Source organism: Condylura cristata, unplaced genomic scaffold, assembly GCF_000260355.1.
Source record: "Condylura cristata isolate star-nosed mole 26May11 unplaced genomic scaffold, ConCri1.0 scaffold00038, whole genome shotgun sequence".
Classification (NCBI taxonomy): domain Eukaryota; kingdom Metazoa; phylum Chordata; class Mammalia; order Eulipotyphla; family Talpidae; genus Condylura; species Condylura cristata.
In genome coordinates, this window is record NW_004567139.1 from 8639031 (window position 1) to 8649891 (window position 10861).

The 10861-nt window shown below is 53.1% G+C and overlaps 2 protein-coding genes across 2 annotated transcripts in view; one reads left to right on the forward strand and one right to left on the reverse strand.

Annotated features, from left to right (window-relative positions):
• Window positions 1-9666, reverse strand: part of SRP68 (signal recognition particle 68kDa) — a 23950-nt gene extending 14284 nt beyond the window's left edge. The window contains exons 1-7 of the mRNA XM_012733037.1: window positions 9587-9666; window positions 6581-6694; window positions 4858-5053; window positions 4289-4371; window positions 3907-4016; window positions 3535-3617; window positions 2053-2193 (exon numbers count right to left, since the gene is read on the reverse strand). Of these exons, the coding sequence (XP_012588491.1) occupies window positions 2053-2193; window positions 3535-3617; window positions 3907-4016; window positions 4289-4371; window positions 4858-5053; window positions 6581-6642 (675 nt within the window). The 5' untranslated portion in view covers window positions 6643-6694; window positions 9587-9666. The remainder of the gene's footprint in view (window positions 1-2052; window positions 2194-3534; window positions 3618-3906; window positions 4017-4288; window positions 4372-4857; window positions 5054-6580; window positions 6695-9586) is intronic.
• Window positions 9667-10653: 987 nt separating this feature from the next.
• Window positions 10654-10861, forward strand: part of GALR2 (galanin receptor 2) — a 7196-nt gene continuing 6988 nt past the window's right edge. Inside the window, 1 exon segment of the mRNA XM_012732998.1 lies at window positions 10654-10840. Coding sequence (XP_012588452.1) covers window positions 10654-10840 — 187 coding nt within the window.

The following is a 10861-nucleotide window of genomic DNA, read 5'->3' on the forward strand; positions in this document are numbered from 1 at the left end:
GCCCCTGAGCCTCTGGCCTGAACCTCAGTTCTGTATGTACAAATAAATAAATCTTTAAAAAAAACAAAAAACAAAAAACATGGCTTCAAGTGCAGCTGTGAACTGCTCTCACATCTAATTTAGTCCACATTGAATTATTTCATTAATAAGACAAAAAAGACCTCCCTGATACAGGTTTTTCTTCTCTATGTGTAAAAAGAAAGAGAAATACAAATTAAGGTAAAACACCCTTATGGTGTCTGCTGCCACGACTAATCCCTTCCCCCCTAAGCTGATGAGCTGGACATGGCTCTCCTGCCTGGGACTGTTTGTTCCAATTACACTCTGCGTATTCAGCCTCTCTTGGGCTCCAGGACCCTACGTGCATGCTTCGTTAAGTGAAATTACAGCCAGCTACTCACCCAAGTTCAACAAAAACAATCCCGTGACCAGCCTCCCGAGGAGTCTGGAGGAAGTGCGGAAAGCCACCCAACAGCTGGAGTCCAAAGGGCACGCCAAAGGTGGCGCTCCCGGGGGGCGCTCCCGGGTGTCTGAGGCGCCCGCGGAAACTAACGTTACTGACCGAAAGCCACCTCACACCCCACAGGGTTACAGAGAGACACAGGGAGCGCTCAGCAGGGTGCCAGGACACTAAGGGGGACCATGACCCTCTTCGCTCGTCTCTGCAGCGTCCCTGTCCAGGGGGGTACTGCTCTTTGAAAAATTTGCGACATGATTTGTAAGGCCATAAGGAATGTTCTTACATGTTAATAAAACAGGACACCAAATCTGATCTCAGAATAATTCCGACACACCAAAAAAAATCTCTTCTGAAAATGAAAAAGGCCAAAGGAAATGCAAAGGCCCATCTAGAAGTGCTAGCGGGGTGCTTCTGCAAGCGTCCTTTGTACCTCGGAATAATTTTTAAATGACTCGATACTAGCTCTCCTGCTCTTATCTGTTTGGGGCCCCATTCTCAAGGAGTCCCCACCTAGCTAGCGCCCTGGGCTTCCGCCCACCCTTCTTCAGCCAGAATCTCCTGCCCGCAGTCTCTGGCGCCAGGCACAGAACCGGGACTCTCCTCCCAGCAAGCATCACTTCAAAGCGAAAGCGCGACCCGGCCACCGGCTCAGCAGCTGCCGGCGGAGCCAGCCCAGAGAGCCCTGACGCTCACATAGGTCTCGGCCCTGGTTTAGGGTCAGCTTTCTTCGGCTTCGCAAGTCCTCAGTCTTCTGGCTCCCAAGCACATGAGTGCGAACTGAGGGGACAAAATGCAACCCACGGGCGCAAAGAAACTCCGGAGCGACTGAAAGCCCAACAGAGCGGCTGTTTGGGAGCAGCACTGGGGGTCTGGATGCCGGGCACGATCAGCGGCACACGCACCACAGCACCCCACAAGCGGATCATTCAGGGTGCAGCAGCTGGTGAGTTCATGAAATGCTACTGGCCCCCGGGAAGCTGCAGACATGGGCTGGTTTTCTGAGGTGCTCTTTGCTTCATGTGGAACAGGAGCTCTAAAAAGCACCCTAGTCAGTGTTTACTTTGTACAAACCAGGACCACGGCGATTTCTCCTCTTTAGGGTTTATCTGGCCACTCACGCCCATGAAGAGGTGACGATTACATCAGTAAGCAGCACCAATGAAAGTGCAGTTTTTGTATAAATATGACATTTATGCCACAGATAGAACAAGACATCCTGGCTTAGAAGGCTTTCCTTAAAGGGCACTCGAACATGAGGGGGCCCCTGTGGGCCGGAAGGCGAGACAGAGGCCTGAGGGCCACGACCCTAAGGCATGGCACCGTCTGCTGGGCCCAATGGAACCGCCTCTCAGCGCTCCCACTTTTATGCCGTCAACGCCTCTCCCTGTGAACATCAGGACGTAAAACTCAGCTTTCAAAATGATTTAAGAGCTGACTGACACCGCTGTGACACCCTGACAGTGTCCATCCGAGTCGGCCACCAGATCCCCAATGGCACAGGTTTCTGCTTCTCCAGAAATAAACACAACCAGCGCCACCTCTTGCACATGGGGCTCACTTTCAACCCGGAAGGGGCCCGGGGCCCTCCTCACCTGGGCAATGGCTGCCTCGTTGTCAGCCAGTCCTAGTAAGAAGATCCTCACTTTGTCGATCTTCACCGGGACCGTCCGCCCTCTCCACTCCACCTCGCTCATCGTAGCTGCCTGCTTGGCCCGGGTCTGAGTGATCAGTGCCTGGGAATAGTTTGGAAAAGTTAAAATTTTAACCGTGGGTGTGAGGGGCTGAGGTGGAAGAACGTGGAAACCAGTGTGGGCCTCGTCTAAGGTCAGTGCATCACACCTGACAGAGCAGCGCTCCTCCTTCAGATCATACACTGAGCTTTTGAAATACAGGTATTAAAAGACCTAACAAAAGGTTAAAAAGAGGATCACTAAGTTTCGGTAAGGGTGTATAAAGGGGTTCAGCCTGGGTAAAACTGCTGCACTAGGAGGCTGTCCGCAGCCCCCGCAGCACCAGTCCAATGCCCGGCCAGGGAGGGACCCCAGGGCGTGGCAGACCCCTCCTGTCTCCCCACTGCCCCCTCAGCAGTGGACTTCATTGGTCTGCCTGTGCTGCTCCCCACTCTGTCTCTGGTGAGTCCTCTCACCCCCCGCACCTCTGGCCTGAACCCCAGCTCTGTGTGTATAAATAAATCTTTTTAAAAAGGGGGGGGGGGTTGGCCCTCCCTGGTGGCGCAGCGGGTTAAAGCACAGCACTGAGAAGCTAAAGCCACTTCCGCATGAGTTCGATCCCCGCCTGCCCCGGAGGTGACCACATGGTGTGGCAGACCTCTCCTGCCCGCCCGCTGCTCCCCTCAGCAGTGGACTTCGTCCATCTGCCTGTTCTGCTCCCCGCTCTGTCTCTGGTGAAGCCTCTCACCCTCCGTCTCTGGCCTGTACCCCAGTTCTGTATGAATAAATAAATAAATCTTAAAAAAAAAAAAGGGGGGGTATATGAAGAAAGAAACACTGTATACACCACACGCAGAAATGCAAACTAGTAAAAACTTAAAACATCCAACTCCCCCCCCACCAACTGATCCTTCAGAAACCACTAAGAACTCGCGCCAAGCCCAGGGGCATACGCGTCAGTCATGCTGGTCACCACTACACAGCCAAAGGCACGTGGAAAGGTGTTTACTGAAGTGGAAAAAATGGCAGTGACATTTGATTTAAAAACCATGCTCCTTCACAGCACCGAGATCCTACTTTTAAAGCACATGCCCTGTCCCCCACACAGAAGTCTCAAAGACACCCCTCCGTGATCGACAGCAGTTACCCTGGGCAGTGACCTGCGGGATTCTGTTTCCCTCATCTATTTATATTTCCCACTTCTGCTATGGGCCTGTATTACCTACTTGAAAAAATAAATGTAATGAAAAAAAAGGAAAGAACATGTAAGGCTGCTAAAATTATAGATATCAATAAATCAGACAGTAATAGCAACTACCCCTTGGTGGTGGGACAAAAATTACTTCTTTTTATTGGACTTTTCCACACCAGAGACTTTTTGACAAAAACACACAAACAGATTACCTCCAATTTTTCAGCCAGCAGCCCCTCGGTGCCCCCAGACCTCAGCCTCATCTGCATGAGTTCGTTGATAGCTGACTGGTCCCCTGGAAAGAAAGACAGGGAGACTCCCCAAAGGTCTGGCCTGTTCTCCAGAAACACTACATTCAACTCAGACTGAGAAGGGCTCCTCCCGTCTACAGTCCCCGTCTTCACAGAGCTGTGGGGAGGAGAGGATGGAGCGGGGCGGACACGGAGCAAAGGAACTGCCTTCAGCAGTTCTGAGGAGGGCTTGCGTGGACAGTTCACCTTTCTCATCGTCTGTAATTCGGGGTGTCCGAGGGAAAGGGAAGAAAGTAAAACAAACTCTCCCGGCACTCAGCGGCGCCCACTCACCGATGTTGTAGGCGCAGTAGCGGATGTTGGGCGAGATCTCCTCCACGCGCTGGCTGTACAGCACGGCCTGCTCCTCTGTGAACGCGCTGGCCAGCTTCTCGTAGATGGTCCTGCGGGGAAAGAGGCCGCGGGCTGGCTGCAGGCTCGTTTTATGAGACGAAACACCAAACTCGCAAAGACGGCCACTAAAATACAACACTGGCCCTTTGAGGCCCTTCTGCCAACGGCCAGAGCTAGCGTGTTTAAGGCTGAAAGGAAGTGATTAACGTTTCTACAAAGAAGGAAAAAATGAGCTTGTATAATCGTGCACAGAAGTGACCACTAGCTGACCTGCACTGGACCCCAACAGCCAGCGTCGAAGCCGGCCGCGGAGGGCACTCACTTGCACTTGTTGAACGCCTCGATGGCGGCTTTCCACTCCTGATGCTCGAAGCGCAGCATCCCCGCCAGGTAGGCCGTGTACGCCTGCGGGCGGGAGGGGGCGGCTCAGCACCCCGGGAGCGGGCGCCGCGCAGTGCAAGCGCCACTACCCGCTTCCGAGAGCAAGAAGAAGGACGTCCCTTGACTTAAACGAGAAAAAGTTATTTCCCTAATAAAAGGAGATCCGGTCACTGGCTCCACTTTGTTTCCCCGGAGAACACTGCAAGAGACGGGTCTGTGTTCTTCATTTACTCAACAACCCGCTTCTGGCGATAAGTAGCAAAAGCTGATCATAAACTTGCAGTGTGTAGCATCGCTCACAAAATTCATTTGGAAAATAATTCCTGCTCTGTGAATTTCCTCAGATAGAAGACACAAGTTTTCCACATACGTATCAAAGAAACCCTGAGGGCTTTAGAAGCCCAGAGGCACCGCGCTTGCCAAGCAGACCCTTCCTTCCAGCGCAGCTGCCTGGCAGCGGCCCCGAAGCCCCGCCCTCCCCGCGCAGCCAGGGCTGACGCCGACACTGGCCTGGGCCTCCAGCTTGGTCTTGGCGTCCACGCGGCTGCTCTCGCACAAGCGCTCCAACTCCTCCGCGTGCTTCACGGCTTTGCGGAGGCGGGAGAGCAGGTGGAAGCGTTTTCGGGGTTCGGTGTTGGCCTCCTGTTTGAGCTGCATGGCGTAACTCCAGGCTCTCTCGGCATCCATCAGCACCAGAAGCAAGTACCTGAGCCAGGAGGGGGCGCGAGCTGAGCGAGGGCCAGGCTGTCTCCAGCACGCGCCCCACTGTAGCCGCCTCTGGAGCCTGCTCCCCTCACACCCACCTCAGCGGGCCGCAACTCCCAAGCTAGCACCTGGCATCCTGACTCTGGATCCTCCTCAGGCTTCCAACCCCCGAGCTGACACATGTCACTGAAAGTCGGACCCCTAACGTGGCCCACGCAGACCGGCCTCCCCCACACTGCAACCAGCAGAGACAGTCCAGGCACGTGGCTGGGCCCCATCTTCGCAGCCACACCTCCCGCGCCCCCACCAAGTTAGCAGCCACACCCCAAGGAGGCAGCACGCTGAAGGAGTTATCAGCAGGTTCCGGAGCCTAGCGGACATCCGTGCCACCACGCCCCAGCAGTGGGTCTGGGCAGTTCCACCTTCTCTGTGTCTCACTCTCCTCCACGGCAACACGCTCAGACCGGAGCCGGCACCAAGTACAACGTAGTCGGCAGCGTTGCGATGGTTCCGATGAATCGCTTACAAAATGACTTCCTGACTAACCTTCCTTATACTGCAGCTTGACTGCGTCACTGCAGGGGAACAAACTCATGCTCACAACTCTGATGCCCACACTGGACCTAACTCAAATGTCCTGCTCGGTGCCACCGCACACGCAAATTCTGTGTGTCTCTGGACCCCAGTTCTGGCCTCGCTGCTCCCTGGGGGACCGTGACAGCTCCTTGAGGGCGTCCACACACTGCGCTCCCCTCATGCAATGCTCCTTCCTCTCACAAATCCTGCCTCCCCCAGGCAGGTTCCCGCTCCCCCACCAAGCGCGCTCTCCTCTCCAGCCTTCGGCACTCGAGAGTAACACACAACACGGCTGTTCTGTCTCGTGCTGCTTCCTGTTCTGCACTGGACCAAAACCCCCGACGAGCTGCTCCACAAGGTCCAAGGACTACACCTCTCCAGCGCCCACACGAGCCAGCGGGCAGCCCAGGCCAACAGGAGACACTTTAGGCCCTGCAGGCCACGGGGCCTGTCCAGACTGCACAGCCACTGTATGACAGCAGCCCCAGCAGCTCACCCTTAGCAAACGGGGCGGCGTGGTCCAGCTGCGCTTTACTTACCCAACAGGAGGCAAGAGGACCAGTGTGGCCCAGAGGGGAGAACTGGCCTGCAGACAAGTCGCTGGACAGACACACGCTCGTGACCGTGTCTGCCTGCGCAGCACGCGCTCCCGCAGTCAGGCCCGTCGTGCTCACGCAGCTGCAGTGCGCGAAGCGAGCACTAAACACTGAAACTCACATTCCAGAAACCCAGTAACTGGCCATGTTCCAGTCGCCGGCGTCAGCACCTACCGCCCCACCAGTTCTCACAGTTGCTAAACCTCTTTGAGCCGTAGCTTCTTCACCTTCTGACACCGGAACAGTAAAAATGCCCACTCCACAGAGCTGCTGAGACGCCACGGAGACAGCCAGAGAGGGAGGGGCGACGCCCAGCCCGAGACGCACGGGGGCCAGCGGCGAGCGCGTGTCAGCACCTGTTATCGGTCAGGAGCTCTTCGGTCACCTTCTTCCCTGTGAATTTGTGTCTGTTCCCCATCTTGAAGTTGAGTGTCTTCCGGAGCCGCCTCTGTCTGCGGGAGCAGTAGCCCCTGTAAGAAAGTACAACCAGGCGGCCGGTCACGCTGGCGGGAGTGCCCACGGTCAGCTCCCCGACGGCCCAGCGCGGAGGCCACACGCCTCCTGGCAAACACAAGTTGGCTGGTGTCAGAAAGCAGGAAGAGAGGCGGACACGGCCGCGTGCTCAGAGCAGCTGCTCTCCAGCTGGGGAGGCCCAAGCAGCATGAAATGATACCCGAGAAGACAAGGCCGCTGACAGGGCGAACTGAGGGCACACGCCCTCATCCTCATCTGGGGGCGCCGCCGCGGGCGAGCAGACCCGCCGCCGTGAGGAAGCGCCACGTCACTTGGGAGACCGGTGGCTGCGAGGACGGCCAGCAGGAGCCCAGCATGGCTGGAGAACGAGCTCACTGGGGCACTGAGCACCATGTCTCCTCCGTGTCGGGGAGTTACTCCTCTGTGGCAGTAAGTGCTTCTCACTATTATAGACTTTACTGCAGGGGGAAGAATTATTTCTGAATTTCATCCAGAATCTTACTAGCACAATGCCTAATAAGCAGATGTCCAATAAATTTACTTTGACTCAATTAGTATAAAAATCAATATAAAATTTTACCAACCCTCAATCAAGTAATTTAGCCCAAGGTCCTTCCTGGTGGCGCATCAAGTTAGGACACAGCACTGGGCCGGCAGAGCTGCTTCAGTGTGAGTCTGATCCCTGCCCCGGAGGTGACCCCCCGGGCACAGCAGACCTCTCCTGTCCTGCCCACTGCTCCCCTCAGCAGTGCACTTCATCGATCTGCCTGTTCTGCTCCCCACTGTCTCTGTCTCACCACCCCGCACCTCTGGCCTGTACCCCAGGTCTGTATGCATAAATAAATATATACAGCACATAATTTATAACGCAGGATATTTAAATGACACTTAGCACTCCAGCCTTAAAGCGACCAGGGCACTGGCACCTGAAAAGAAGAAAGAACTATCTGATTTGATCTAGGAACTCCATTTCCCCCCTCAACTGCTAATAACCAGCTTTAATTATCATTTGTCCTTTTACATAAAAATCAAGTGAAAAACACACATCAACAACAAACCAGCAGCAGGCGCGGCAGCAAGGACCATCAGGAGCCCGGCTGGTGCCACACGCCCGCCGGCTCCAGGAGCGTCAGGCACAGAGCCGACACGAGCAGAAGCTGACGTGAAAGCAGCCCGCGTCTGAATAGGCGACCCGGGGCCAGGGAAGGCTGGCGGGCTGCCCACGGCAGCACAGCAACGGAGACAGGTGTGTACGAGACACTTCCAAGGATGAGGAGAAACACATGCAATGTTCTACCAAAAAGTCGGGGACGACGCTGTACAGGCAATATGCGCACACTTATGAAAAAGGCCATCGAAAAAGACCAAAATCACCAGCAGACACATGAGCAACACACTGATATGTGAAGAGACATAAAAATAGACAGTTAGATTCATCACTTTCTGGATATAAGCATTATACTTCAAGAAAAAAAAATTTTTAAAGTAGAAAGAGAACAGATAAAACAAAAAGGGCAGAAAGCTGAGCTGACGGCTCCTGTGTGCCACCTCTGCATCTGCTTTTGAAGATCTCCTTAACAAGTAAAAAAACAAACACCAAACCTAACAGTCTCCGGCGAAACTCTCGCGCTCCGGCACGCCTGCAGCACCTCTGACGGCTGCCAGCGCTCCCCTTCTGCCCTGACTCCTCTCCACTCCACCCACCCCACGCTGCCCCTCCGCCTGCGAGGCTGACGCAGGGCCTGGGAGTGAAAAGCCGAGATGGCCAGCGTTTCAGTGGGACTTTCAGAAATCAGGCAGTCACAGCCTACTCTGTAGGTGATGCAAAGGTAGTTGGGAATTTCTGCTTTCAGAATACAGAACTGTATCATGAGTAGGTATCTGTTTTAATTTGTAAGAGTCATATCTAATTTGTTTTCCAACTTGGAGAATGCTACAGTAGTTCACCAATAAATTATAATGGTGGCCTCCCTGGTGGTGCAAGGGGTTAAGTCTCAGCGCTGTGAGGCTATCGGCAGCCCCTGCAGCATGAGTTCAGCCCCGGCCAGGGAGGACCACAGGCCGCAGCAGACCTCTGGTCTCCCCACTGCTCCCCTCAGCAGTGTGTTTCAGTAGATCTGCTTGTTCTGGGGTCCACTCTGTCTCTGCCGAATCCTCTCACCCCCAACACGTCTGGCCTGCACCACAGCTCTTATATGTATAAATAAAAATAACCCCCCCCCAGACCAAAAAAAAGAGCAGGCCTCCCTGGTGACACAGGGGATTAAAGCACAGCACTATGACGCTACCCCAGCCACTGCAGCATGAGTTCAATTCCCAGCCAGGGAGTGACCCACATGGTGCCACAGACCTCTCCTGTCTCCCCGAAACTGCAACCATTGGCCTCTCCTGCCCAGAACGCTCCCCTCAACATTGGATTTCAGTAGATCTGATTGTTCTGCCTCCCACTCTGTCTCTGGGGAATCCTCTCACTCCTCCCCCACCTCAGACACATACCTCTGGCCTACACCTTAGCTCTTGTATGCACAAATAAACAAATCTTTAAAAAGAATCTTTTATAACAGTATCACAGAAGTTCCCCTTATACAATATAATACTGCAAAGTCTGACTCTTACAATATGGCTAAGTTAAGACATAACTAAACCAATTACTGTTATTTTTGAGCAGAAGCCTCCAAATGTATCCAAATGAGGTGAAATGGACAGAGAAACTGGCTTCTTTTACCACAAAATTTTTAACTTGCAAAATATGTATACATCTGGAGAATTTAGAGCTGGACTTTCTAGGTATATATTCTGATGTAGGAGCAGAAACAGAATAATAACAAAGACAAGTCAGGTTTGGAAATTGCACAATGAGTTCTACGCACCTTGAATATGATACTGACCTGTACCTCTGAAAGTCTCCATGCCGTAAGCCATGCTGCTGCTGGGACTCCTTAATAATCTGAAGAACTAGAGCCAAGGTTAAGGAAACGCCGACAGTGGCAAGAATCCAAATAAGTCAAGACAAGTCCCACTGGTCTATATTCAATCAAACCACGGCACATCCGACCTTTCTGAAATATTTCTACCTCTACATACCTTTCTACATAGTGACTGTAGCTATTTTCAGTAGCCATCTTGTCATAGGACAGGATTAAGAGGGTAGAAAAGCTGATGGTGGGAGTTAGTAGTAATCATTATGACCAGCTAGAAAAGGGCACTATAAGCCACTCAGGATTGCTTAAATAAAACTGCTGATAGTTAAATGGGGTGTCTCCCACTGATTTACACCTGGAGCCATGATTTTACTCATTCACACACTCAGGTTATAATGACGTGTACTACTCCTCTATTTGCATAACCGCCTCCATCTGCCAAATCTTTCCTGAACAGCTGTGATGCTCTCTAAACCTGTGGAGAGCATGTGCCAGCCAAACTAGGTTATGACCTGCATAAAATATTAAAAATTCCTGTTTAAAAAAAAAAAAAAGCTCCAACCAAACTCTCCTATTTCAGTAACTAAAAATGGACAAGGGAGATGTTTGCTGTAAAATCAAAGCATTCTAACATCCATTTGGAACTGTGACACCAGATCAAAAAGTAAAACTCCAAAACACCACACAATTAATGAAGCTGTCAGATCTGATGTGTTGCATCAGAAAACGCACCTACATTTGCTATGCACGTCGAAAAGTCACAAATCAGTGCTGAAGCACTCGCCAAACTGATAAACGCTGGAGACGGGTCCCTGCAGCTCAATCTGAACGACCAAAATAAAAGGCCTGCAGACCTATTAAGAAGCTATGCAGCTGCGAGATTCAGAGTCAAAGCTCTTCCCAGAGCAACCTGCCTCCACTTGCAGGGCGTCACACTGCAATTTTCAAAACCCAGTCTCTGCCGGCTGTCAGAAGAAAGTGATTCGCCAGGAAGTCAGGGCTGCAGCTGTGGCCTCCCAGTGCCGCGGCTCCAGATGCCACCACGGCAGCGGCTCACCGGCCTGGCCACGGGGTCATTCCAGGCAAATGCCCACGACTGGCAAGTGCGGGGAACCCGCAGAAAACGGCCCAACACTGCGGCGCCGCCTCAAAGAAAGGGACATTCCCCACCCCGGAGGGCGAAGGTGACGGGGAACGGCGGCTGGATACAGAGCCCGGCACGTGGGGCGCCAGAAAAAGTAA